At 33.5% G+C, this 27,935-nt stretch overlaps 2 protein-coding genes across 4 annotated transcripts; one reads left to right on the top strand and one right to left on the bottom strand.

Moving 5' to 3' along the window:
* The first annotated feature begins 15,097 nt into the window (after positions 1-15,097).
* On the top strand, positions 15,098-16,486 carry LOC106334546 (polyubiquitin 11). 2 transcript variants are annotated; one of them, XM_013772845.1, is made up of 2 exons: positions 15,098-15,347; positions 15,525-16,486. In XM_013772845.1, the coding sequence occupies exon 2, from the start codon at positions 15,525-15,527 to the stop codon at positions 16,212-16,214; it is 690 nt and encodes a 229-aa protein (XP_013628299.1). In that variant the 5' UTR covers positions 15,098-15,347; the 3' UTR covers positions 16,215-16,486. The 2 variants fall into 2 exon arrangements, with proteins under 2 accessions (XP_013628299.1, XP_013628300.1); XM_013772846.1 differs by having other exon boundaries at positions 15,206-15,343; positions 15,523-16,486.
* A 1,661-nt stretch (positions 16,487-18,147) lies between these two features.
* LOC106334545 (beta-galactosidase 8-like) lies at positions 18,148-23,310 on the bottom strand. Of its 2 annotated transcripts, XM_013772844.1 has the most exons (21): positions 23,117-23,310; positions 22,962-23,027; positions 22,721-22,837; positions 22,544-22,639; positions 22,314-22,426; positions 22,165-22,231; positions 21,946-22,038; positions 21,706-21,849; positions 21,521-21,609; positions 21,341-21,446; positions 21,157-21,244; positions 20,956-21,074; positions 20,709-20,873; positions 20,425-20,627; positions 20,228-20,337; positions 20,035-20,135; positions 19,833-19,946; positions 19,657-19,758; positions 19,346-19,557; positions 18,571-18,910; positions 18,148-18,484 (listed from the first exon to the last, which is right to left on the bottom strand). In XM_013772844.1, the coding sequence occupies exons 3-21, from the start codon at positions 22,820-22,822 to the stop codon at positions 18,377-18,379; spliced, it is 2,472 nt and encodes an 823-aa protein (XP_013628298.1). In that variant the 5' UTR covers positions 22,823-22,837; positions 22,962-23,027; positions 23,117-23,310; the 3' UTR covers positions 18,148-18,376. The 2 variants fall into 2 exon arrangements, with proteins under 2 accessions (XP_013628298.1, XP_013628297.1); XM_013772843.1 differs by having other exon boundaries at positions 22,721-23,027.
* Between the last annotated feature and the right edge of the window lie 4,625 nt (positions 23,311-27,935).

The raw sequence follows: 27,935 nt of genomic DNA, 5'->3' as shown, positions 1-27,935 counted from the left end.
ACTTTGCATAATATTTAACATAAAATATCCAAAAATTTCTATTAGTCTCATTATCCCTAGATCTCTGTTTAGTATTTGCACTCGTACATCTTTCTTAATTCCCACCCATGAAGGCCTTTACTTTATTAATCAACTTTTTTTTGTTTTTTTTTACAACAAACGACTATTCTATTACTCAAATTTGAGGTGGTCTTGGTAACCAAACCGGAATAGAATAATCAATAAAACAAAGAGATCTATGAAAAGAACGGGCATTCCTAGCTAGCTAATCAGCAATTTCATTTTGCGCCTTTGGGAAGGAGCTGATCTTGAAGTCCGGAAAACACATCTGGAGAATTTGAATGACCTCCAGCTCAGTTGAGAAATTTGGCCAAGCTTGTGGGTCCGTTATTATTGCAATCAGGTCCTTGCAATATGTCTCAAATCTCTGTCATGTCGAATGTTATAGCATGCTCTCCATTGCCCATATTAGCGCTTCCATTTTCGAGTGTAGTGATGTCTCACACCTCCTTAGGTTCCGTGTCCCCATAAGTTAGATCTTTCCCATGCTATCCTTTCAAACTCATCCAATTCCACTGAATTGATCTATGGAAGTCCATGAACCATCCACCATACAAATATTACCCAAGCTTAAGGCTTGTGTTTCTTAAACAATTTGTGCATGTGGAGGAGCAGGTATAGTATCCTTCGCATTGTACCAGGCCTGACACTCGCTCTCTGCATATCTGACTAGCTCCAATGGGTCTCTGTCTATACCTCTGAATAGCTTATCATTCATAACCTTCCAAATGTACCAAATTATCCAAGGATAAGGATATCTATCATCTTTTGGCTCCATATTACAATTCTTCCTCCAAAATAGATATTCCATGTTGGTATAGATATTCGAGATAGGGAATATTTGAGAGTTTGACGATGTTGATGATAATGTCCATGTTTGTAAGGCCGGTGGGCATTCGAAAATCGCATGAGTAACAGTTTCTTCTAACTCTCCACATCTTGGGCAGTAGTTATCACATTGTATATTACAACGTACCAGATTTCTTGTGACCGCTACCTGTTCTAAGATTAATTGTCATATAAGATGACAAATCTTTTGTGGTGCATTCACTTTCTAAACAAAGGCTTGAAATTTGCTTGTACTGGGCTCTGGAACTTATTTTTCCTCGTCATCTTTGTTAGTATATTTGTTGAAATGTGAATTTTACTACGATATATATGTATACATTTCACATTCTCGGAGAAAAAAATATGAAAAGAGAAAACGATGGTCAAAGAAGTTCACTTACAGCTGAAAATATCATTTTCTAGATTATAAACATAAATAGTTAAATCAATAAAATTTAATCTAAAATTTACTTAACATGTTACCTTATATTAAGATCGATAAAATAATATTTAATTTTTAGATTTTATGGATAGTTTTTATCTTTAACAATATATGACCATTTACGTTTTGTAATGTTTATTTTCATTGCTGTTAAAATAACACTTAATTTGATGTTTTTACTTTATTTTTACTAGAGTTTAACATGTATTTTGGACAAAAGGTTTGTTTTCATTATTGTTTATTGTATGAAGATTCATATTCATTCTAATTAATTTATATTTTGATTAAATATTAAAATAATGTATTTTTTATGTATGTGATCATGTTTAACCGGAATTATCTTTTAAAGAATTTTTAGTCTTTAAAATATTAAAATGTAAATATATTTATATAAGTAAACTTTATTTTATTAGGTTGAAATTGTGAATACAAACTTTTCTAATTTTAGTCACTATTCATTTTTATTTTAAAATACATTTTTGATTATAAAAATACTTATGGACTATTTGATATTATTTTAGTTGTTAATTTTTTTCTAAAAGAGATTTAATGATGTGGCTTAAGAATAATATGTTTCTCCAACCACAATATCAAATGTCACAACTAAAAATGCTTTTGTATTATTATATTTTAATTTTTAATATTACTAGTTTAATAATATAATAATTTTTAATTAAGTAACTAATGATAATTTAAATACAAGATGAAAACTAAAAAAATTTAAAATTAAAATAAAATTATTTTTTAAACTTCTGTTATGTTTTTAAAAATTATTTTACCACATTTATATTTATGTAACTTCATTTTTCAATGTATTTTAAAAACATTATACATATACTTTTTAAAACCAATTGTTAGTTCATTTATTTAGTTTATGTAATATACTGGTTGAACTTAGAAATTATATTATGAAAATAATATGATATATTTATTCTATTTATACTCTTAATTAATTAACTAATGGTAATTTAATTATATTATTAAATGAAATATAAATATCATATTTTTAGTGTCGTTAAAATAAATGCTCAATAAAAAATAGTATGATATATTAACTATATTATTATTGAAAAGATTAAAATATACTATTTAAATGTTTGGTATGATAACACTATTCACAAAACACAAAATTTAGTAATGTTACTTCAACTATATTATTTTAAAAAAATTATTGTATATAATTTAAATATATGGTGTGATAACATTATTTAAAAATACCAAATTTAGTAGAATGGTGTTATTTTTGTGTTTCCTTAGAATAAAATTAGAGAAATTTTCTAAAATAACATTTTTTAAGTTTTTGTCACAAAAATAGCATTCAATGAAGAAAATGACCAAAGTAAGTCTTATTAAAGGGTAAAAATGCACTTTTACCCAGTGTTAACTAATCTAGACTTAGGATTTAGAGTTAAGGGGTGGTGTTTTGGGAATAAAGTTTCAAATTTTAAAAAAATAAAAAATAAATAATAAAAATTTCAAAATTAAAAGGGTTATTTTGGTCTTTTTTTTGTGGACTATTTTTGTGACAAAAAACTTAAAAAGTTATTTGAGAGAATTGCCCATAAAATTATACCAAATTTGATTTTTTGGACTTTCATTAGAATTGACTTTATGTAAATGTTTATCTCTATATAAGTCTTACTAAACAAAAAAATTATAGATAAAAGAGAGAATAGTATACTATACTTTCTTCTTTTCATAAATAGTGCTATTTTAGAACTTTTTTTTAGTTTTACAAGAGTTTATTGTATATTTCCAACTCATGCGTAAAATTGTTAGTTTTGTCCTTACTATTCCAACTTACAATTAATTTAAGAGACGTTTATTCAATGAATTAATAAATGGCAGAATAGAGAACAACATTTTATAACGTGTGAAATATGTTAGAACTATATGTATGTGAAAGATAGAAAAAAGAGAGAAACGAATAATTCATTGCTATGTAGTAACAAAGAGACATAACGTGTCTAAACCGGCGTTGGTGACGCTTTCCCCAGATTATGTTTTTGACCTCTCTCTATCGATCACTTTGAAGATTGCTGAAGGCTGCATCTTGCATCTGCACCTGGTTGTGGCGCACATTGTTCCTCTGACTCCAAATTTTGTAACAAAACTGTAACTGCGTGTAAAGAAGTCTTATAACGGTATTTAATGATATAAATATTTAATACAATCAGTCAATTAGCTCATTTGTACGTAACAGTACTGCAGTTAACAAATTGATTTGTTATACAACAATAATGATTGAACGGAACTGTTTGTGCGTGGTCCTGTGGCCGGGTTAGTGGTGTAGGTTGGTTAAGATCCGGTTTAATTTGGTTTAGATCAATGGTTGTACTGTCTTTTTATTTTTCTTAAAAACCTTTGTATAAGTTTATTAAAATTATACTATTAATTTGATAAACCCCTTTGGCAAACAAAAACAATAATGATTGAAATCATTGGTCAAAGTTTGTGTGTTTAACCCATGTTGAAAAAACAATAAAGACAAAAGCAGGGTGTCTGAGTGGCAGCGTGTCTGAGAGATACACATTCGGTAAATGCTGCGATAGAGAGAAAGCTCATCATAATCACATTCAATCATTTTCAGATTTGTTTTAACATTCACTGGTACTCATTTGATTATTTATACTGGTCAAAAGGTTCTGTTTTCTTAAGAATTGACTATGTGGTTTGCATGTGTTTCCCTGTATAGGAGGCCAAAACCGGGAGGGTGCCATGTTTGCGTCAAGAGCTGGACTATATTGACTACCACTTAAAAACATTCTAGCGAAAAGAAAAAAAACATTCTAACGGACTTGCACCCAATTTCTTGTGTAGACATTAATTCCCAAATTCTAATTGAAGATGACAGATAGCCTTATTAAATTACTCTAAATTCTAGTTGATGATGTAAAACAAAGACATAATTGAATTTTAAACGATGATGGCTAAAACGTATATACGTACTAAATCAAGGATTATTTGGCTTGTAAAATATGAGTCTATTAATTAAGGTGCATTCTTAAATCTCAAGTGACTAAATTAATTCTTTATAAATAAACTAACAACATATTCTGGAATTGTTCTCGCTCTCACCTAATATAGATAGTTTCTTATATGGCGAGTACATGTCAATCACGTTCACGATAGTTCACGATAGTCACGTTGATTTCATTTTACATTCACACATCAAGCATTTAATCACGTTAATGGTTTTAGTTTGTTATAACGCCAACCAGTGTCTATTGTTCTTAAATAGGTACAGCCTGCAATACATTTTAAAATGGTGGTAATGGTATTATCATGTTATAACGCCAATTGTTTTAGTCTTGATATATATCTACCTACTAGGAGAATCTTCCATAATTAGATAATATTTTGCTTTCATTTTTAAATAAAATTTACCTCATTTTATAAATTATATATTTGAAAAAAATTAATAATATGTTTTTTCCTATTTATAATTACAATTTTATTTATAAAAATCTGACTCAATTACTTACTTACTTTTGGTGTCTATTGGATTGTAGTTGTTTTTCTTAGTTGACTACAACTGTTTTGAATTTGAAATATAAAATCAGATTAATTTTGTTAATTTCATTTAGTCCTATTTTTTCTTAAATATTTTTTTTTGTATAATTGGTTATATATTTTTTCAGAAAAGTATTAAAAATAAAATAAAGTGATATCAATTTAGCCAACTTTAGCTTGGATCAATTGATAATCATAAGTTCAGCATGATTTTTTTTCCAGATAAGGTTGGTATAGTATTCTAGAAAGTTTCGATGGTTTGATGGGGGCAAAAGATATCAGGGTTAGTCTTTTCTTTTCCATGCGGAGATGGAAGCGCTACTTTGGGCAACGGAGTTTATGAGGAATTTATGTCAGTTTCAGATTAAGTTTGCAACATATTGTTCTCAATCGGTGAAGATGGTTTCAGAACCAGAAGAATGACCAGTTTTTACAAGTTATTTGAAAGATATCAAGATCCTGAAAGAAAGCTTCCTCAGCTCAGAGATCATTCATATACCACAGACACAAAATTTAAAAATGGACAGTCTAGCACGCTGTGTCAGAAAACAATTGTCTTTCGTCGTTCACATGGATGTGGAGCTCCCGGTTTGGTTACAAAATCAGTATGAGTCTATTTAAATTGATGACCAAAAAAATGTATATACATATATTATCATAATATTTAAGATCCTTTATATATTAATCCTGGAACATTACAACATGTTTTCGTAGACACGTGTCATCAGGAGAATGATTCTTAGAATTGTTAGAAAAATAAGTTGGTCCATATAAAAATATACTATGTTTTTTTATTAAACTAACTATCAAATTAATTAGTAGTATATAAAAGAATATTTTTTCTTTCCTTAAATAAAAGCAACATAATTACCTAATATGTTAACATATATATAACAATTAATGATTATGAATAATACATATTTGATAACAATTTTTCTAATCTCTCTCTTTTTGTTTAATTTTATACTATTAAAATAAATTAAACAATCACAATAAGCATATAATAAAAAAAATTAGATTTTTTCTTATATGTTATATTTCGAATTTTTAAAAACGACTATAAATTACAAAAAATTGTAAAAGTCTCACATTGAAAATTTTGTGATCAATGGTTTAACTTTTTTTTTGTTCAAGCAAGATACAAATGAACATATATCGTAGGGGTGAGCGTTCGGATACACGTTCGGGTTCGTAACGGGTATTTCAGTATAAATGTATAGAACCCGTTTGGGTATTTCTACACTTCGAGTCTGGTTCATGTATTTTATGTTCGGGTTCGGATATTTTGGGTCGGGTTCAGATATTTAAATTTTGAAGAAAAAATAATTAAATTATTCATTGTTTAAGTTTTTTGTAGCTAACATATATTTTATCTTAACTGGTTTTCTAATTTTTAAAAGATTAAACTATTAATAGGTTTAGAGATAAAACTTCAAAAATATAAATACACTAATTTAGTTGTTGTTCTGATATTTTAGATGCAATTTTTGTTAATGTAAGAAACACGAGCTTGATATGTATTTTAAGTGAGTAGCAAATGATTTTGTTCATAACTATATCTATATTATCTAATTTTGAGCAATAAGCATCATTAATATAAATATTTTGAATAAAATAAGAGAAGTAAACTAGAAATATTGGGTTAAGTATGCTTAAGTTGGATGATATATTTAAGAGACCAATATTTGTATTCGTCATTTTATAATCGATAAAGACTGTAGTGTTGCAAAATGTTAAAACTATTTAATAAACAAACATTATTATAAAAACTCTCATCTAGTAATTAGTAAACACTAACCTATTCTACTATATATATATATATATATATATATACTTTTCAAAATATATTTAAATATATATATATACTTATCATTTCAGACATTTAACTAATAAATATATATTAACAATATCTACCGATAATATCATAATTATGTTTATCTTATATTTAGTTTATGATCTTAATAACTAATATTATAACCAATTTCTCTGATTCTTATTAGAAATATTGATCCAAATAATTACTAAAATATTACAATATTAAAGTTAAAATTAAGAGTAGATCCTCAATGAAAATATGCGTAAAATATAAACATATACTTATGCTAAATATTTTTATATATTTAATATTAAACAATCATATTCCTAACCTAAAATAAATTAATTTTTATTTGTATATTACGAACATCAGAATCACAAATGAATTTATGCTAATAATGAATTTATCCATAAAATCACAAATGTTATAAACATATTATTAAAACTAAAATTGAAAATATTATATAAAATAAAATTGAAAATTAACTAAAAGTATTTAAAATATATGGAAGCATGAAAAACTAGGATTAAAAAATTAAATAACAGTAAAAATTTGACAAATACTAAACATAATATAAATTCAATCTAAGAGCATGAAGAGATAATGTTTGTAATTTTTTTTTTGTGTTTTTGTCTCACTGGTTTCAAAATCTAAATTATAGATAATTTCAAATCCAAGTTTCCTAATATGATTATTACTATAGAAAATATTTTGTTTCAAAATCTACATCCCATAAATAAAACTATGAAACAAAAGAACGTAATTACATTGATTACTAATATGAATATTGAAGTTTTATAATTTATAGTATTGATTTAAAATTTATGACTAATTTGCTGACAAAAGAATTAAAACTTGTTAGGTACATACATATTAGTATATACATGAGTGGGAATTGGTCTCCTTCTCTCTCCTCCTTATCTCTTCTCTCGCAAAAGTTCGATAAATCAGACAAACAGATTTCAAAATTAACTATATAGATTTCAAAATCATAATAAGTGGATTATTATAAATCAATGAAATGGATATATAAAGTTCTCGTTGCTTAATTATGCATCTAGTTCATCATTTTCATGCGATATATATATATATATATTTTCTTCTACTAAAGTTTCTTAATGTCTAAAAAAATTATGTATTCATGTTTGATGATGTATACACTTGATAAAAAAGCTTATCAAAACACGCACAAACACATTGCTTATGTTATTTGAATCACAATAATGATAACTAATTCAGTATTTTCGTATGCGAGACACGTTTCGTTTGCACCTATCAATTTGAAAGTTGAAGAAGTGTCAATAAGTTCTCTCTTCATAAGAGAAAACAACTCGAGAAACAATTCATCATCACTTTTGTACAACAAGATAAGTAATAACACCAATTTCGTTTTTATATGTATTATACAATATGTTTGTATGCAAGACATGTGCCTAATGCATGTTTTAAAAATGAACAAAAGACGTAATATTAAGGTTCTTATCAACTACGTTTATTAGGATACACACAAAAAAACAAGGAATTGGAAAAATCTAATAATACAAATCCAGTCAAAATAACAAGGTTTAACTCAATATTTGTTCTTTTGTGTTTTACTCTTAAAATTATTTATAAATCCACTCAAATCTAAGTTAAAATCAAATCCTCAAAGAAATCATTAATATTGAATAACACATGATTTTAATATCCATTTTTAAATTATAGAACCAATAACAACAGATTTGAAATTGGATTTTAAAATGATGAAACCAATAACACTTGATTTGGCTTGGATTTTAAAATCCATTAAAATACTTAAACCAATAACACCAAGAAAGGGAGGAGCTCTGAGCTGTCAGATGGTTCGTCCATGCCAATTGGGCTTGACCAGTTGGACCATTTCAGTTTTGGATAGTAATGGATAGTTTATATTGGACAATGATCCAAACAAATGTCCAACACCAATAGAGACCATGTCCAAATGAGCATGCTCATGGACACCCAATAATATTTATAATTATTTTTCAATTATTAGTTTAGATTTTATTTCTAAAATTTTGAAATTATGTTTACTTTCCAAAACTATAAAAGTATTTGTTTTCCTGTCAAAACTATAAAACTATGTTTTCCTGTCAAAACTATAAAACTATGTTTTCCTGTCAAAACTGAGAAATTTCATTTCCCGCCAAAACCGAAAATTGTGTTTTCCCGCCAAAACCAAAAAATTGTGTTTCCCGTTAAAACCGAGAAATTGCGTTTTCCCGCCAAAACCGAGAAGTTACGTTTTCCCGCCAAAATCAGAGAAGTTACGTTTTCCAGCCAAAATCCGAGAAATTGCGTTTTTCCGCCAAAACCGAGAAATTGCGTTTTTCCGCCAAAATTCGAGAAATTGCATTTTCCCGCCAAAACCGAGAAGTTACATTTTCGCGCCAAAATCCGAGAAATTGCGTTTTCCCACCAAAACCAAGAAATTACGTTTTCCCGCCAAAACCGAAAAATTGCGTTTTTTCCGCCAAAACCGAGAAATTTCATTTTTTCGCCAAAACCGAGAAATTGCGTTTTCCCGCCAAAACCGAGAAATTGCATTTGCATTTTTCCGCCAAAACCGAAAAATTGTGTTTCCCGTTAGAGCCAAGAAATTTCCCACCAAAACCGAAAAATTGTTTTCCCACCAAAACCGAGAAATTGTGTTTTCCCGCCAAAATCCGAGAAATTGTATTTTCCCGCCAAAACTGAGGAAATTGTGTTTTCCCACCAAAACCGAAAAAATGCGTTTTCCGCCAAAATTGAAAAATTGCGTTTTCCCGCCAAAACCGAGAAATTGCGTTTTTTCTGCCAAAACCGAAAAATTATGTTTTCCGCCGAAACCAAGAAATTATGTTTTCCGTCAAAACCGAGAAATTGCATTTTCCCGCCAAATTTATGAAATACATTTTTTCGTCAAAATTGTGAAATTATGTTTTCCGTCAAAATAGTTAATTTTTTATTTTAAAGATAAAACTGTTTTTTTGGGTTAAATTGTAAAGCTATGCTTTCTTTTGTTAAACTTATGAAAATATGTTTTAGGAAGTCCATAGACACTCATGGACAATAATGGACATCATTGTCCATTTGGTCTTTGCCTAGTTGGACCATGTACCAATTGATTTTTTGTCCGGTTTAACCTATTAATTGGATATGTCCATAGCCCACCCAAAATGAACTGGACTGGGCAGCCCATGGTCCCAGTTGACACCTTTAAGAGCTCGGGTTGGGTCTCACTTACTATGTGCAAAGTATTGGTTTTATTTGGTTATATCGCGTGAAATGTATGGATGTTGTTTCACCAATGTTTTTTCGGCAAATATTTCCATTAATAGCAAAAACTAAAAGTGATTACAAGACAAGAAATACAATTTTTTACGTAAGAGGAAACAGTAAAATACTTTTTTTTTTGATAAACCCTATCGGCTGATCCAGTCTGCTCCGGGAAGAGCGCATTTAGTGTTACAGAGTGGACTAGCCCGAAATCGTACCACACTGTCTGACCCGAGTTTGGAATACCTTCCGACTAATGCCAGAGGATAGACCAATCATCTGTTATGGCCCACCATGCAAAACCACTTGGGCCGAATCCCAAACCCAGACTGGTCAAGTATTGATAATTTAGTTCCCAGGGGGAATCGAACTCAGGACTGATGTGGGTACACACCAAGCCCCAAGAGATTGCCACTAGACTACCATCACTTGGTTACAGTAAAATAAATTTTAACGATGTTTTCTAAAGAATAATTTTATTCGCTACTCAGTTATAAAACTAGTTGTTATCCATTTTCATATTTGATCTTCTTCTAATGTGATTTGCATGCAGCATTTTGGAGCTGAACTTTCTTTTTGCAAACCCTATATTTAAACTTAATGTGCTCCTAACGTAATTCTAGATGATATGTACAGTACTAATCAATCCATACCAGGGTATTTATAAATTATTGTGACTCTTTATTAACATCTCCATTACTGCGATCTTTCTTGTAGCATTTGCCAACAATCACATGTAGACCTATATGTTGTAACCTTTCCATCACCCTCCTTTGAAACTCCAACAAATAAATGTGATAGAAGTTGAACATACACCACTAGGCCTAGCATCTCACGGTGCTCCATGTTGCTTCTTAATAAACTATTTCTTACCTCAGACCTGATTTAGAATTCCATTTCTCTAAGAAGTACACATTGTGAAGCCTTGGTTCCTCCCACATGAAACCATTTTCATTGATTTTCTCTGATCGCATAGTAGACGTATAAAAAGCAAACCCGTGCTTTCTAAATGCGGATCAAAATCTAGTTTCCCTTTTAAAATCCATACTAGAGTTTGACATGTGCGACTGCGCTGATATTTGTTTGTGGCTTTAAATAAGTAAATCTTTGTATTGTATAAATTGTATAATATATTTTATAATTTACATGTACTATATAATTATTTAATATGACATTTTAAGCATAATAACTTTATCTATTGAATTGAATGATTATATTTGTCTACAGTCAATTGTATCATCTACATTTCTTACTACTTTTTATCGTATTTTATTTTCAGTAAATTTTAACATTATATGAATATATACTGCCAAATATATATTAAAGGACTAATTTTTACTATATATATTATATATAAATGATTATTTTATTTAACTTTAACTTTTTAGTTGCTAGTAATAAATAATGAGAAATATAACTACATAACTTTACAAAATATTATGTTTTAAATTTAGTAAATGGATAGCTAAATCGGTTTAGAAAGTTTTACTGTTATTTTTTGTTTACGTAAATTAATTATTTATTTTAACTTTAACATTATATCATATTTTGTCGTGTTTATTAAATAATGACACACTTGTCCACATTCTAAATCAATTATATATAAATGTATGTCGGGTTATATATAAATGATTATTTTTATGTAACTATTACTTTTTAGTTATTAATAATAAATAATGAGAAATATAACTACATAACTTAAAAAATATTATGTTTTAAATTTAGTAAATGGATACCTAAATTGGTTTAAAAAGTTAATTTTTACTGTTATTTTATGTTTATGTAAATTAATTAGTCATTTTAAGTTTAACATTATATCCCATTTTTTCATGTTTACTAAATAATGATACACCGTCCACTTTTTAAATAATTTATATATAAACGTATGTTGGGTTTTATATTGATTTATTTGAGTAAATCAAATTACACAAATAATTAAATAAAAAAACAATAGAGAGATTTGTACTAAACCATAAAATAGTAGAGAGATTTGAATGTTTTATGTTTGTTTTAATTGATTAAAAGATAATAAATACTGAAAGTTAGAATTATGTAATGAAATATAAAATAGAAAAGTACAATAAATAGTGGAAGTTAGGATTAGGTAACTTTTGTAGTGAAATATAAATTAAGAAAAGACATCAATGCTTAAAAATAAGTTTATTAATTATTTCAGTGGCACTGATTTGTAAATACGTGCTAGTTTTATGGGTGAGTTTATATTTGTATTTATCTTTTAATAAGATATAGATGTATCCTTAAATTCCAGATTATACCCTTTATTCTTAAATGTGTCCTTTAAACAATTGCTTGTCTTGCTTGCGAAGGTGTACAAAGGGTGGTATTTCTCTTCATCAAGCTTCTTAGAATGTGGAAAAGGATACAGACCTTCCTACGCGTGGCGTAGTATTCTGTTTGGTCGAGAACTTTTGAGGAAAGGGCTTATCAAATCCATTGGTGATGGAAAAGACACGTTTGTTTGGTCTGGCAAATGTATCTTAGATGATGTACCTCGTCGGCCGGTGAGCAAACAAAGAAGCTTTGATGTAGCTTTACGGGTCTCGGAGTTGATAGGGGAGGATGGGAAATGGAGAATAGAGAAGTTACATGACCTATTTCCACCTAATGAGGTTCAAAGAATTAAGCAGATCATTATTGGAGATGTTGAAGACAAAGAGGTTTGGGCTTTCAACAAGACAGGGAATTACTCTGTGAAAAGTGGTTGATGGCTATTAGCAAAGCTAAATGAGGATTTGGGAGGACCATAAGTAGTTCAGGGGCAGGCGGTGATTGATTTAAATAAAACGAATACGGAAAGTCCGCATGATCCCCAAAATTCATATGTTCTTATGGCGCGCGGCGTCAGGAGCCACTGCGGGAGCAGAATGCCTTACAGCCCACGGAATGCCTGTAGATCCGACGTGTAAGTTGTGTAACCGAGGGTCAGAGAAAATCAAACATGTCTTGTTCCATTGCACAAGGGCGCAAGAGTATTGGAGAGAGTTCAAAATTGTTCCAAGTCAAAACTTTCAGAATGCTAATCTCTCTGAGCTGTTGAACGGTTGCCTCCACATTATGGAAGATACGACTAGGGATAATATTTGAAGAAGGGCGATCCCATGGATGCTTTGGACCATATGGAAGAACAGGAATAGCTTACTGTATGCAGAAGTACAAGAGTTCACCTCGATGTTAGTTCACAGAGCTTTGGAAGAATCCACCTTATGGAATGAGTTGAATAAGGTGGAACAAAGAGATAACCAAATATCGAACGATCTTGGAGTACCGGGAAAGTGGGTACCACCAGCTCCGGGTTTAGTGAAATGCAATGTGCATGCGAACTGGAGAAATGATAGATACCTTACAGGGGGAGCATGGATCACAAAATATCATAGAGGTGATGTTGGTGTGCATGCAAGGAATGCTCTAATTCCGTCACCTGATCGGTTATCAGCAGAGATGAATTGCTTGTTGTGGGTTCTGAGGAGCTTGAGAGACTTGCGGTTAGAGACAATCAGCATTGGTATTGATTCTCAAAAGCTAGTGGAGGCAATTCAAAATCCTATAAGATGGCCAAGGTACTGATGCTTACTTCGTCAGATTGCCACATTATGCTCAGGGTTTGCAGTCATAGCTTTTGAAGTAGAATCAAGAGGCTCCAATAAGGTGGCAACAGAGATAGCAAAGAGTGTCCTGCGAGATGGGCGGCTCCAGTCCTACCTTGCATTGGGAGGCCCGTCGTGGCTACATGATCTCATCCAGACAGAGGTTGCTCTCGTTGACTCTTAAACCCTTCCCTTGGGATGTGTTAACGTAGGCCTCTATTGTCATTGATGCTTTATATTATAGGCGTTGGCCTTTGTCTTTGCGTTCTGTTTTGTAAACCAGAGCATTGTCTCTTGCATTTGAGTTCTTAAAAAAACAATTGCTTGTTAATTTTCCAAAATAGGTTTATTAATTTTTGTTTTGTTAGTTTACTTTATTTTATATGGAATTTTAAAATAATTTTTGATTTAAATTATTATAGTATAGATTTATTATTAAAAATTAATATTATTTTAAAAATATTATTTAACTTTATGTTAATTTTCTAAAATAATTTATCATTTCAAATGATGTTTTTGTTAGTTTACCTTTTGTTATAGGGATTTTAATTTTATTTTCAAAAAATATTTTCTGGAAATCTTAATATTGCAAATATAAAATTAAATAGTGATTTGATATATTTTATTGATATTAAAATTCTTCAAAAATATTTTCATTATTATGTAGTTTCAAATTTAAAAATTCTACATCATTTAGATTATTATTGCCTTTATTCTTAAAATATTTTGTATCTTGTTTGTCAAAAATATTTAACTTTATGTTAGTTTTTCAAAAATAGTATCTATATCAAGTTGATTATTTTATTTTGTTAATTTACTTTCATTTATAGAGATTCTTTTGTATGTTAATAGTAATATATTTTTTGTAAATTTTGACATTCTAAAAATAGCAAGCTAAAGTAATGAGCTGACATATTATGAATAATGGTTTTAAATCTTATGTAGACATTTTTAGTGGTTTATGGCCTAAATTGTTTTATTGTATAGATTATTTTCCGACTTATATCTTTTTTCTCTTTGATATTTTCTTATTTATTTTATTTTATTATTATAGTAGTTACCATTGTACTATAATTTTTTGAATTTAAATTTGTTTTTAATATCATTTTATAAATCATTATTTTTAGTGTTGTCTTTCATAATACTACTATATTTATATATCATCTAGAACGTTTGTACTATCACTATTTATTAAATAGCTTATGTTATTTGTCCAGAAAATTTGTGGTCTCTTAATTCAAAATTTTCTTAAAAAGATATTTGCATAAGAAAAAAAAAGAACAAATTTTCAGAAAAGAAAAAAGGATATAGGCTGCAATGGATTGGGAGACACGGCTCAATTATTGACATTTTTAGCTGAAAATGTCGATTTTTTTTCCAAATAAAAAATACATCGATCGCGACGATCGTTAAATAATAAGGTCGGCTTCTGTTACGGGCATTAGAAATTGTGGTTGTGGACGAGGTTATAAAGAAACGGCGTTAAAAGAGGTTGATGTACACACGGAGTCGTGTTTATCAATCAACAACTCGAAAGCCAACAAAAATACTTTTCCTTACCTAAACTCTGGCCCAAAATTAAAGCAAGGGGAGGTTGCATGTAAACGACGCACAATACACGTCTTATACGCGTCGAAATATGATTGGTTAATGCTTCGCCGCCTTAGGTTTCGACGTGACCTTCTTACCTAGTCTTCTTTCTTATCATCTTTCTATAAAATTAAATCCATAGACCTCTTCCTCCTTGACAATCCAAAAAATCAAATCTTCTCAAATTCTCTCCTAATCGCGACTTACGATCAAAAAGGTTAGTTTCTGGGTTTCTTCTTCGATTCCTAGATTAGTTTCTTCGTTCGATCGTAATTGAATCCTTTGAATTTGACTATTAGGATTTGTCTTATTCGTGCCTTGATCTGTCCTCTGTTGATTTCCTTTAAAGAGAATATCAATCTTATTTTTGTGTGTGTGTGTGTGTGAATATCAGATGCAGATCTTCGTTAAGACTCTCACGGGAAAGACCATCACCCTCGAGGTGGAAAGCTCTGACACCATTGACAACGTTAAAGCCAAGATTCAGGACAAGGAAGGTATCCCTCCCGATCAGCAGAGGCTCATTTTCGCCGGAAAGCAGCTTGAAGACGGCAGAACTTTGGCCGACTACAACATCCAGAAGGAGTCTACGCTTCATCTCGTTCTCAGGCTTCGTGGTGGTATGCAGATCTTTGTCAAGACCTTGACCGGAAAGACCATCACTTTGGAGGTTGAGAGCTCCGACACCATCGACAACGTCAAAGCCAAGATCCAAGACAAGGAAGGCATTCCTCCGGACCAGCAGAGATTGATCTTTGCCGGAAAGCAGCTTGAAGACGGTCGTACCTTAGCTGACTACAACATCCAGAAGGAGTCTACGCTTCACTTGGTGCTGCGTCTGCGTGGTGGCATGCAGATCTTCGTGAAGACTCTTACCGGCAAGACCATCACACTGGAGGTGGAGAGCTCCGACACTATTGATAACGTGAAGGCCAAGATCCAAGACAAAGAAGGCATCCCTCCGGACCAGCAGCGTCTCATCTTCGCTGGCAAGCAGCTTGAGGATGGTCGCACCTTAGCAGACTACAACATTCAAAAGGAGTCGACCCTTCACTTGGTCCTAAGGCTCCGTGGTGGTTTCTGAAACTATTGTCCTGTGTTTGATCAAAAATCAAATGTCTCTGTTTACTTGCCCTTCTCGTTTTCTTTGAAACTTTTCATGGTTTGTGTTTGGGGCCTTGTAAATCCCCTGGATGAATAATTGATAGAACTATGTTTGCGTCCTTATTTCTCTTTCAGTTCCAAGACATGTCGAATTGCATTTATGTGCTTTGTTTGTGTCCAAATGTATTGCGTTTTGGGTTTTGCTTGTTAGAACAAAACTCTGTCAGGTGACAAAAGTTGTTTCATAGACCACACGCTCTTTGTTTCATCATATGTTCTCGTTCTCTTTGGTTATGGGGCTGTGGTAGGCTGGTAGCTTGAAGGTGTTTGATACGTCAAAAATCAAATGTCTCTGTTTACTTGCCCTTCTGTTCAGTGTAGTTACTAAGAAGTCAGTTCTTGAGGCATTTGTGCTCGAGACAATTTAGTTTGAATGTGGTTGGTTGCTCATATTGTGGAGCTTAAGAAACAGGAATCTCACCGTCCCTGCGAGATGCGTCAAACTCAATAGGAGACATCATTTATGGTCAACATTTGCAATATGACAAGCGAACGTGTCGGATACTCAAAACGTCACAAGAGCAATAGGTCAAACTTGAGAGGAGAGAGGAGATTACTGAAATATATCCCATATTAAAATAATAAGAGACTTTCCGTTATAGAATCGCATAACGAACTGTTAGTACTTAGTAGTGATAATACCCCTCCCTCAACTTGAACAGCTGAAACAGAGAAAGCAGAGCCTTGAAATGAGCTTTCAAGCTTTGTAATAACCGCAAACTCTTTTCCTCTTGCAAGACAAAATGGGAAAACGAGTTTACATTTATCCCAGTCCGCCTTGCAATATTTGAACGACTTAGCACATACATTAGGCACGTTTACAAGTACCAGGTTGATACACAGACCATAGATTACTAAAAGAAATAGAGGTATCAGCCCTGAAGCAATACCGGAAGTAGGAGCGATTGTAATGGGAGCTCTTGTTTACGGGAAACTAAGAGATAACTTAACCGAGGAGAGTTACTATAATCCTTATACAAAACGAAAGTACTTGTTGTGCTACATGAGGAATCTGGTTATCTCTTAAAAAGAGTTTATTACTACCTCTCAAGGAGCATTACCATTTCGCAGTGGTCAGTGTGAGGAAAAATATCAACGGCCATGGCTTTGATAGGTCTAAATGGCTCGCTCAGAAGCTGACATTTTGTTGGCTCTGTGCGGAGACAAAGCTGCGGTTACCTTTATTCTCTCGACCTGTTTTCTCGAAAGACGGGTGTGCAAAGCTCTATTCCGTTTGCCACTAACGTTACAGGGTTGCACGAAATGTACCTGTTAGTACCAATCCAATTGAAAACTACAAGTGTTTAAATCCAAAAAAGAGGTAAAACGGAGTCAAGTGACAGTGCTTTGCGGGAAGGAAACTAACACAAGCGTCTTGAATCGTGGATGGGTTCTTAAAGCTTTGATTACATCCGGATGAAGTCCAGGACGAGATTAATCCACTATAGCAACTACGTTTTTCGAACTTTCGTTTTGTAGATCATTCCAGCTCAAGGGAGGAGTAGTCCCTCTTCAAGTTTTGAGGTTTCTTCTGTTGTGGAAGTTTTTTTTTTTGTTTGTCATTACTTTATTGTTTGGCCTCTTCCATTTCAGACACATGCAAGTACTCTGTAAGTAGAGAGCTCTCATCAAATCCTTATGCCATTGATCTTTTCATTCCGTTCGGCATCTGATACAGCCGAAGCATTCATTTCGATGCCAAACACCTGTAAGAAGAGCCTAAGAGGTTTAACAACGAACCTACCCACTTTCATAGTTTAAGTTCACCAAAATCAGCAAGCAAGTTAAAGAAGCAGAGTATGATTCTGAACCAAAACATTGGTGGATTGTTCCTGGTGGTGCAATATTTGATATTCCTACGTAATCTTTTGTCATAAATGTTTTACAATGGGAAACCGATTGTGATGTTCGGATTCGTATCAACAATTTTTTTTGTGTATAAAACGTGAAGTGTCTACAGTAGCAGCTAGGGACGACATAGTTTCTAGTGACAGACTTATACTATCATCCATTTCATTTCTTTTATTTTAAACAATTACATGCTTCATCAAATCTGCGGAGGTAAGGGAGGGAACATGACACTCATGAACAAGAAGCTTCAACGGCTAAGCTCTTGGCGAGGCTACGACAAGGGTCTCCGAAGACTCTGGTAGAGACTTCAACTTTGCAACTCCTCGATCCAACACATGCCTGCCAAATTACAAACTCCATATATAAATCAATTTATGAGTGAAGCTCGAGGGAAAAAACAGAAGAGAAAATACTATATTTAAGACCTTGCGGACGATGGAGAGAGAACGAGGGCTATTGCAACGGCCATGGCTGAAACTACCACAAGTACCTGTGGGTGTACCAAAGCTTGCAAAATTTATAGAAGTGATCACATGAGTGGAGACAGGGCATTTTAAGGAAAGAACCGGGCTGGTTCTGTTTAAGATCTTTGAATCAGAAGCCCACGAGTCCACCGGAGCTGGATGAGATTGTGACACCGTCAAACACAAACTGCTTCCTGTTTGTTTTGTAGCGAATGATATCTTTGTCGGATCTCCTCCCATCTCTTCCAACAGAACAAGAGTGTTCCCGCTTGGTTTTATCCACGAACGAGGCACGTGATACCTGCAAACCAACAAACGACAATTAGGATTCGGTTCAAACCCATAACTTCGATCGAAAAACCGAACCACATTTTTATATAGCTATATATATATATAATCGCTAATTTTCAAAATTATTTCGATTATGGGAAATTTTGGTTTCTATAATTTACTTTTAAGAAAATTAAAACCAACCCGATTTATCAATAATTTGAATCGACCTAACAAAAAAACAACCGAAATTATCCGAAAAAAACCAAAATTATCAGAATTAAACTGCAAAATCTAAAACTTCGGTTCAGTTTGGCAACTACACTGAAAAACCGAGTTAGCCAAAATCAAACCGTAATTTATCTCGGTTTAATTCGGTAGCTATTTCAGATACCGAATTACCAAAAAATCGAACTAACCAACCCGATTTAACAGAGCTAACCGAATCTGCAAGCCTAGTACTTACAATGTCTGTGAAGGTTTTCCACAGTTCTTGAGGCATTTGTTGGCACTGTAAGATCCTCTGTAGTTACATGAATCTGTGCAACCATCGTTTCTTGCAATACTGGTTGGCCAGTACCGACCTATACTCTGTCCGTTCACCCACGCAATGCCTTTTCCTGTACCTGTGAAGTCTATAGCTACTGGATCACTCCCAGAAGGAGCATCAAACGTTGTCTGAGAAACATCACAAGTTATTGTTAGACAGTAACAAGAAAAAATGTTTTGGGAAAAATATATAATGTTTTTGTTGGTGTAACCAATTATCATCATCACCTTGTACCAAATCAATGGCTGCATAGTGGGCAAAGGAGACTTTGAAACCCATTCAGAAGAGTCTCCACTTCCTAAATCTGTGTCTTCCCCTTTGAGTCCAACCTATTGATCAACAACCATTAAGTCGGAGGTAGCACAAGACATTCTTGTGGTTGATTCAAATAAATGTAACAGACCTGATAAGTCCACTGCTGTGAAGACAAATCGATTGAGCTACCACTTTTTGCGCTTTTAAGCGTCACAGGACCGGTTATTCCTGCTCCAATTAAGTCAAAGAAAGCTCCATAGTTCTGAGGAATAAGTTAAGCTAAGGTGGTTGAGTTAATCATGCCTAATAAACATTTTTGTGCAGTAATGTGTTGGTGAATAGAACCCTACCGCAAGCCCAACGGTCACACTAAGAAGATCAATTGTGTTCTTCCCGGTTACAAGATTAATTGGAATGTCCAAAGAAATCTTTTGTTTGCCATTTCCACTTCCTACAACCAAGGATCAATGGTCTTGTCAAGAAACTCAGGTGCAAAATTTATTGCAACTGTTTGTGAAAAACTCAAGAGTAACATATATATACCGGCAAGTTTTCCATTTATAAAAGCATAAACCACTTGGCCTATGGACTGGACGTGAAGGACGGCTTTAGATCCTTCGTCAAGGAAAGTCTCATCGCCTTTAATGTCCATCCTGTTTTAGATTAAAACACATGGTAAAACCTCTGTTAATCAATAATCTTTTGTATGAGGAGAAGTTACTGGCCCAGGCCTACTCTACCTCAGGGAGTACCACAAGTAGTCACTTTCATCAGCTGTTGTGTTGATCTGCTCTAACAATCCAGGTTTCACAAATGCATCTGCTTTTGAGATTCCAATAGGTTCTTTAATGTAGCTCCATTGTGAGCCTAACTCCTCAGACGAATCAGCATTAGGCTTTAATGCTTGACGAGCAAATGTGGTAGACTCAGTTGCAGCATTTATCTAACATTTCAAGATTAGTATCAGTTGTTGCCATGTGGGAATATGATGAGTGTTGTGATGATCTCAACAATATGAACAGACCTTTGCTGTGTTGAAAGCTACGTTTTTGCTATCCGGCAAGATGCTTATGGACCATGCAGGCAAGTGATATGAGTTCCCATTGAAAGTCACAGTTGCATCAGATTCCGTACCAATGTTTGCAAGAAAAGCAGCGCATGATCCAGATGATGTTTTATACTCAGATGCCTGTGATATATATGTACACAAGTCAACAAACAAATGTTTTAAAACAAAAGAGGGGAGTGACATGAAGTTATATTGTTATTACCACCAAATTTGAACCCAAAGAAGTGACTGTTGGATCTGTGGCTAACAAGGCGTCTTCACAAAGTTTGATAGCCTTGTGTAGATCTCGTAAGTGTCCCCATTTGGGTTCTCTAACAAGTCCTGCCAAGAAAACAAATAAACATCCAAGAGGAAAATTAAACAAAGACATACATATATAGTGATAGTGGTAAGAATCCTTTACCATACTCATCTATTGGAGCATCATAGTCATAACTAGTAGAGATTAAAGGTCCTCCACTTGTTCTTTCAAAGTTTGTTCCACCATGATACTGAAACAAGACAAGCTCTAACAAATTAATAACATCGAAAAAGTTGAAACTTAATAGAGGAAACAGTCTGGCTTCTCTTCCTGTGAGTTTTATTACCATGTAGTAGTTCTGGAAAGTTCCACTTCGTTGGTAAAATATCGCAACTGCAAATGCAAGATCTTCAACTGGCCTATAAGGTGTAGGATCTCCAAAACCAAGGAACCTAGTCGTCCGGACATACAAGAAAGTGAGTTGGAGAAGAACATTATGGTAAAGTAAAAGAACCATGATACTCACCATCCACTCCAGTTCTCGGTCCACATCTTTGGTTTATTGTTTGAGTTAGGAGTAAACTGATCGCAGTAGAAACCATTGCATGTGTTGATCTACCAAGAAAACAAAAGAAAGAATATCTCTCAATCAAACTTGCTTACTATACACTCAGTCAAGACTCTAAAGCAATGGAATATTGAGAAACTGACAATGGGATCAGGAGCATCTCCTTGTTGGCACATGTTCCAGGGTACACCAGTATCTAGTGAAAGAGCCATAGAAGCAGACCACTTCATATAAATTTTACCAGCAGCACCATAAGATGAATCAACATTTCCATACTCATTCTCAACCTGACATCCAAATAGTGAAAACAGAAAATGAGAAAATCCTCAGAAAATGTTACAATTAGTAATCAGAATTTTGTTTTCAACATGATAAAAAAAAACCTGGGAGAGAATGATTGGACCTCCTTGTGATGCGTATAGCCGTTCTTGCTTCATCAGATCAACAATCTTGGCAGTGAATCGCTGCATTTCTGCCTGCAGACACAAGTGTATAAATTTATTCATGTCATTAACTACTAGAAGGTGGTTTATACATTTGCTGACATAATAACCAAATGAAAAAGAAAAGGAACGTCAGATCAGTCACCTAACCATATATACCTTAAATGGCTCGTTATCAGTTCGAAACTTAATCCCAGGAATGAAATGTAGCCATACTGGGAAACCTCTGTTCCACAAAATCCAACCATTTTAGAATTAGTAAAAAATAAACAGAATTTACCCCAAAAAAAACACACAATTATTGTTACCCGTAATTCCATTCTGCGCAAGCGTACGGACCGATTCGTAGATGAACATAGAGTCCAGCCTTGGCCACAAGCTTCACAAATTTGACTAAATCGTATCTTCCTTCAAAATTATACTGCAAAAAAAAAAAAAGAAGAATCAAGATATTAAAATGTTTTATTTTTCTGGGGCATCGGAAATAATAAATTTAACAAAAACTAGAATCAAGCACAAAACCCAAAATGGAAAGGACCTTGTTTTTATGAGGCTCGTGACCATTCCAGAAAACGTAAGTCTCTATAACGTCCAAGCCACCGTCCTTGGATTTTTGTATAAGGTCGGGCCACATCTACAACCAAGCCACCGTCCTCTGTTATCCAGCCTGTCTCATATATACACATACATAACCGTATGTATAGAGTAGACTTACCTCTGGAGTACTTCTTGGATAGTGAATGGAGCCAGAGATCAGAATCTTCCGTTTCCCGTCGATCACTAGGGCACGGTGGTCATATGTTACATTGGCCGCCATAGCCACCACCACTATCTGAAGAAGAAGAAAAGATACAATCTCTATCTTCCGTCCTCTTACCATTTTCAGTTCGATTTCAAGATAGATTCGAGTCCTGTCTTTTTTTTTCTTTTGCTTTTAGCTTTAGCTTCTGAATCACCTGTTTCTTTGCCGCTTTGTGTTACTGCATTTTCTCTTCTTCTTTCTTCCAGATGATAATAATTAACTACACAGATTTATACATACATATATTCAGAAAATTGTTAGAAGACAGATAGACATTGGGTTGCTTTCTGGATAATGTGTGATTATTACCGCATTGTTTGCTTCTTCCGAGGGTGAAAATGGCGTTACGCAGATGATTGATAAGCTAATGCGCTTACTTTTATTAGATCATCTTCCCTGATTTCCTATAAGAATATGGCGGGCGGAAGATTAAAAAGATTAGTGTGTAATTAATGGTTTAATCAAGATCATTTGTGAAGTGATGAAGACGGGCGTATAGTAACCGAGACAGGAAGAAGTTACTACTATTATAAAGGCCATGTCCGGAGAGAGAAATAATGAGGTTTGTGTTATAAAAATAACTCAAATTGAAATTTTATTGTATCGCGGGAATTTAAACAAAGCAAAATTTTATACCCGTAAAAAGAAGATAACACTGGAATAGAGAGAGATTTTATTATAATGGAGAAGAGATTGTGTTTTGAGATGATGTTACAATCGATCGAAATGATCGATTTATATAGAAGTAAAAAAGTTGAAGTTACTGTGCGAGACAGTGGGCTCCACACTTATTATATTTACTCGTTATTCGGTGCTGTCATTTTTGACTTTTGATTACGTTCATAACACTCCCTCTTGGAGACCAGTGTCACTATCATTTCCTGCTTAACGTCTATGTTGCCTCGTTAAAAACCTTTCTAGGAAAACTCAATGGGAAAAACCATAATAAGGTAAAAAGAGTACAACTACGTAAGTTCCCCCTCGAATGTGCAGTCATAGATCCTTCTGATGACGCATTCCAATGTTACGGACATGTTTTCTGAATACCGAAGTCGGAAGTGATTTTGTAAAGAGGTCAGCTGCATTGTCGCATGATTGGACATATCTTACTTCAATCTATTTCTTCAATGTTATGGACATGTTTTCTGAATGCCGAAGTAGGGAGTGATTTTGTGAAGAGGTCGGCTGCATTGTCGCATGATCGGACATATCTTACTTCAATCTCTTTCTTCTTCTCGAGCTCTTGAGTGTATGAGAAGAACTTTGGATGTATATGTTTTGTTCTATCACTTTTGATATATCCTTCCTTCGTTTGAGCAACACATGCTGCATTGTCTTCATATAGAATAGTTGGCCCCGTACTTTTGTCAATCCCACTACTTGAACAAATGTGTTGGCTTATTGATCTTAGCCATACACATTCTTTACTTGCTTCATGGAGTGCGATGATCTCAGCATGATTTGAAGAGGTAGCCACAAGCGTTTGTTTCTGAGAACGCCAAGATATAGCAGTGCCTCCGATCGTAAAAACATATCCTGTTTGCGATCGGGCTTTGTGTGGATCTGAAAGATATCCTGCATCTGCAAAACCAACCATTTGACCATTTGAATCTTTAGGGTAAAATAAGCCTAAATCAATAGTCCCTTGTAGGTAACGAAAGACATGTTTAATTCCATTCCAATGTCTTCGTGTTGGAGATGAGCTAAATCTTGCTAGAAGATTAACAGTGAATGATATATCAGGCCGTGTACAATTTGCAAGGTACATCAACGCTCCAATTGCACTTAGATATGGTACTTCCGGACCAAGTATCTCTTCTTTTTCCTCAGGTGGTCGAAATGGATCACTTTCAATGTTAAGTGATCTAACGACCATTGGGGTGCTAAGAGGAGTTGATTTATCCATGTTAAATCGTTTCAACACTCTTTTAGTGTATGTGGATTGATGCACAAATATACCATTTTGTGAATGTTCTATTTGTAGGCCAAGACAGTACTGTGTCTGTCCTAGATCTTTCATCTCAAATTCTCCTTTGAGATAGTCTGATGCCTTTTGTATTTCTTTTTGAGTTCCAATAATATTTAGATCATCAACATATACCGCGATTATCACAAATCCGGATGTTGTTTTCTTGATGAAAACACATGGGCATATAGGATCATTCACATATCCTTCTTTTGTTAAATGTTCACTGAGACGATTGTACCACATACGTCCAGATTGTTTTAACCCATATAATGATCTTTGCAATTTTATTGCACATAACTCTTTAGGTTTGGAACTTAATGCTTCTGGCATTTTAAATCTATCAGGGATTTTCATGTAGATATCAGTATCTAATGATCCGTATAGATATGTAGATATCATGGATCTGTAACAACATCCATGAGACGCATCTCAAGATTTTTATCAGCGGCTAGACTCATCAGGAATCTAAATGTGATCGCATCCATTACAGGAGAATATGTTTCCTCATAATCAATACCAGGTTTTTGAGAAAATCCTTGGGCTACAAGGCGAGCTTTATACCTTGTAATCTCATTTTTCTCATTTCGTTTTCGAACGAAAATCCATCTGTACCCAACTGGTCTCACATCTTCAGGTGTGAGTACAATAGATCCAAACACTTTTCTTTTGTTAAGCGAATCAAGTTCGATTTGTATTGCTTCTTTCCATTTATTCCAATCATGTCTCTTTTGACATTCATGGACAGATTTTGGTTCTGGATCATCGATTTCTTTATTTATTTCACTTGACACAATATATGAGAAAGCATCATCAAGGTCATTTTGTTCATTTCTATTCCATATCCTTTTATTATGGATGTAATTAATAGAAATCTCATGATTATCTTTCGATTCATGATGCTCTGATTCATCAGAGTCCTTATCATTTATTTCTTCCAAAATATTTTCTGCTATTTTGGGTGCATCATATATTTCAGCTTTCTTTTGTTTCCTAGGATTCTTATCCTTAGAACCAGTAGGTCTACCACGCTTCAGGCGTGTTTTTGGCTCTCGTGTGTCATCCTCCTTTTCTTGTTCATTTGGCATTTTGATACGAGCAGGAGCATTTGCAGCTGGTATATGAGATTTAGTTACCGTCTTGGTATCTGCAAATGCATCAGGTAGCTGGTTAGTTATACTCTGTAAATGCATAATTCGTCGAACTTCTAGTTCTGACTCTTTAGTAGGAGGATCAAGATATAACAATGATGGTACACTCCATTTTATATCACTTCCAACATTTTTGTTTTCTCTCCCTAGAACTGGGAATACATTTTCGTCAAAATGACAATCAGCAAAACGTGCTGTAAAGACGTCACCAGTTTGTGGTTCTAGGTATCTTATAATTGATGGGGAATCACAACCAACATATATTCCCAACCTTGTTTGTGGTCCCATCTTTGTTCGTTGTGGTGGTGCTACAGGCACATATACCGCACAACCAAAGATTCTAAAGTGGGAAATGTTTGGTTCTCGACCAAACGCTAACTGTAGTGGGGAATACTTATGGTATGCACTTGGTCTGATCCGAATGAGTTCTTCTGCATGCAAAATGGCATGTCCCCATACAGAGGTTGGAAGTTTTGATCTCATGATCAATGGTCTTGCAATCAATTGCAGACGCTTAATTAAAGATTCAGCCAAACCATTTTGCGTATGAACATGAGCAACCGAATGTTCAACTTCAATTCCCATTACCATACAATAGTCATTGAATGCTTGGGATGTGAATTCACCAGCGTTGTCTAGTCTAACTCTTTTAATAGTATAATCAGGAAACTGTGCTCGCAGTTTGATTATCTGAGTTAGAAATCTCGCAAATGCCACATTTCGAGATGATAATAGACAAACGTGTGACCATCTACTGGATGCGTCAATTAATACCATAAAATAGTGGAATGGTCCACATGGTGGATGTATCGGTCCACATATATCACCTTGAATTCTTTCAAGGAACTTTGGTGATTCTTTATCGATTTTGGTTGGCGATGGCCTTACGATCAATTTTCCTAGAGAACATGCAACACATGTCATTTTATTCCCTTGAGAAATCTCCTGGATTTTCAGTGAATGACCATGCGAGCTCTCTATGATTCTACGCATCATTGTGGTGCCCGGGTGACCGAGGCGATCATGCCATAAATTAAAATCTTCTGGATTTTGTTTTACCATAAAATTTGATTCGATTGCATTGATATAAGTATGGTGTAATCCCGAAGGAAGTTCTGGAAACTTTTCCAATATGTGTCTTTTGCCAAATTTATCAGAAGTTATATATATACACTTCTTTCCATTTTCAGTTACAGACTGAGTATCATATCCTTGACGATATATGTCTTTAAAACTCAACAAATTTCTTCTGGAATTTGGAGCATATAGTGCATTATTTATGGAAATTTTTGTTCCATTTGGCAATGTAAAGTTTGCTTTACCATTTCCTTCAATCACGTCTGCAGGACCTGATATTGTATTGACAGTAATTCTTTTTGGTTTTATATCTGAAAAATATATATTTTTTTCTCAAGATAGTGTGCGTTGTTCCACTATCTAGTATACATATCTCTTGAATCTCTTTCTTAGAGTTTGTTCCATTTGCGTTTTGATCCATTTCTGAAATTATCATAAACATTAAATAACAGTGAAACGTGAAATTTATTCATTGATTATATAAAGAAAACACACAATAATTATACATATATTGCTGTTAAAACAACATTATTCTTTGAAAACATAATTATTATACATCACAAATGAGGACTATTCAGTAGTCTTTTTTAGAAACATTTTCGTACTCTTCAGGAGTATTCTAGTCCAGCTCATTTGCGAAATCAGAGGATTCTCTTTAGCCTTTCCTTTTATGGACTCTTGATATAACTTGCACAAATGTGGGGGAGTACGACAGGTACGGGACCAATGTCCTTTACATCCACATCTGTAACATACAGTCTCACTTTTCTTTGTGGTATCCTCTTCGGTTTCTTTGCCTTTAGGAGGTTGTTCAGATCTAACACATTTGTTAGATCTAATACTTTTAGGATAGTAAGGCTTTCCACGTTTGTTGTTGAAACACCGACCACGACCTCGGTTAGTCTGGTTTCTCCTTCCCGAATATTCTACCGCT

The sequence above is a fragment of the Brassica oleracea genome, chromosome C3, assembly GCF_000695525.1.
Source record: "Brassica oleracea var. oleracea cultivar TO1000 chromosome C3, BOL, whole genome shotgun sequence".
Taxonomy (NCBI): Eukaryota; Viridiplantae; Streptophyta; class Magnoliopsida; order Brassicales; family Brassicaceae; genus Brassica; species Brassica oleracea.
The sequence above is the reverse complement of the archived record's forward strand: the minus strand, read 5'-3'. Positions and strand labels throughout refer to the sequence as shown.

Coding starts and splice junctions, on each gene's coding strand:
- LOC106334546 (XM_013772845.1), top strand. CDS start 15,525: ATGCAGATCTTCGTTAAGACTCTCACGGGAAAGACCATCACCCTCGAG.
- LOC106334545 (XM_013772843.1), bottom strand. CDS start 22,885: ATGGTAAGAGGACGGAAGATAGAGATTGTATCTTTTCTTCTTCTTCAG. Junction 20,136..20,227: donor TATAAATGGAAAACTTGCCG/GTATATATATGT, acceptor CCTTGGTTGTAG/GAAGTGGAAATGGCAAACAA. Junction 18,911..19,345: donor GGAAAACCTTCACAGACATT/GTAAGTACTAGG, acceptor GTTGGTTTGCAG/GTATCACGTGCCTCGTTCGT.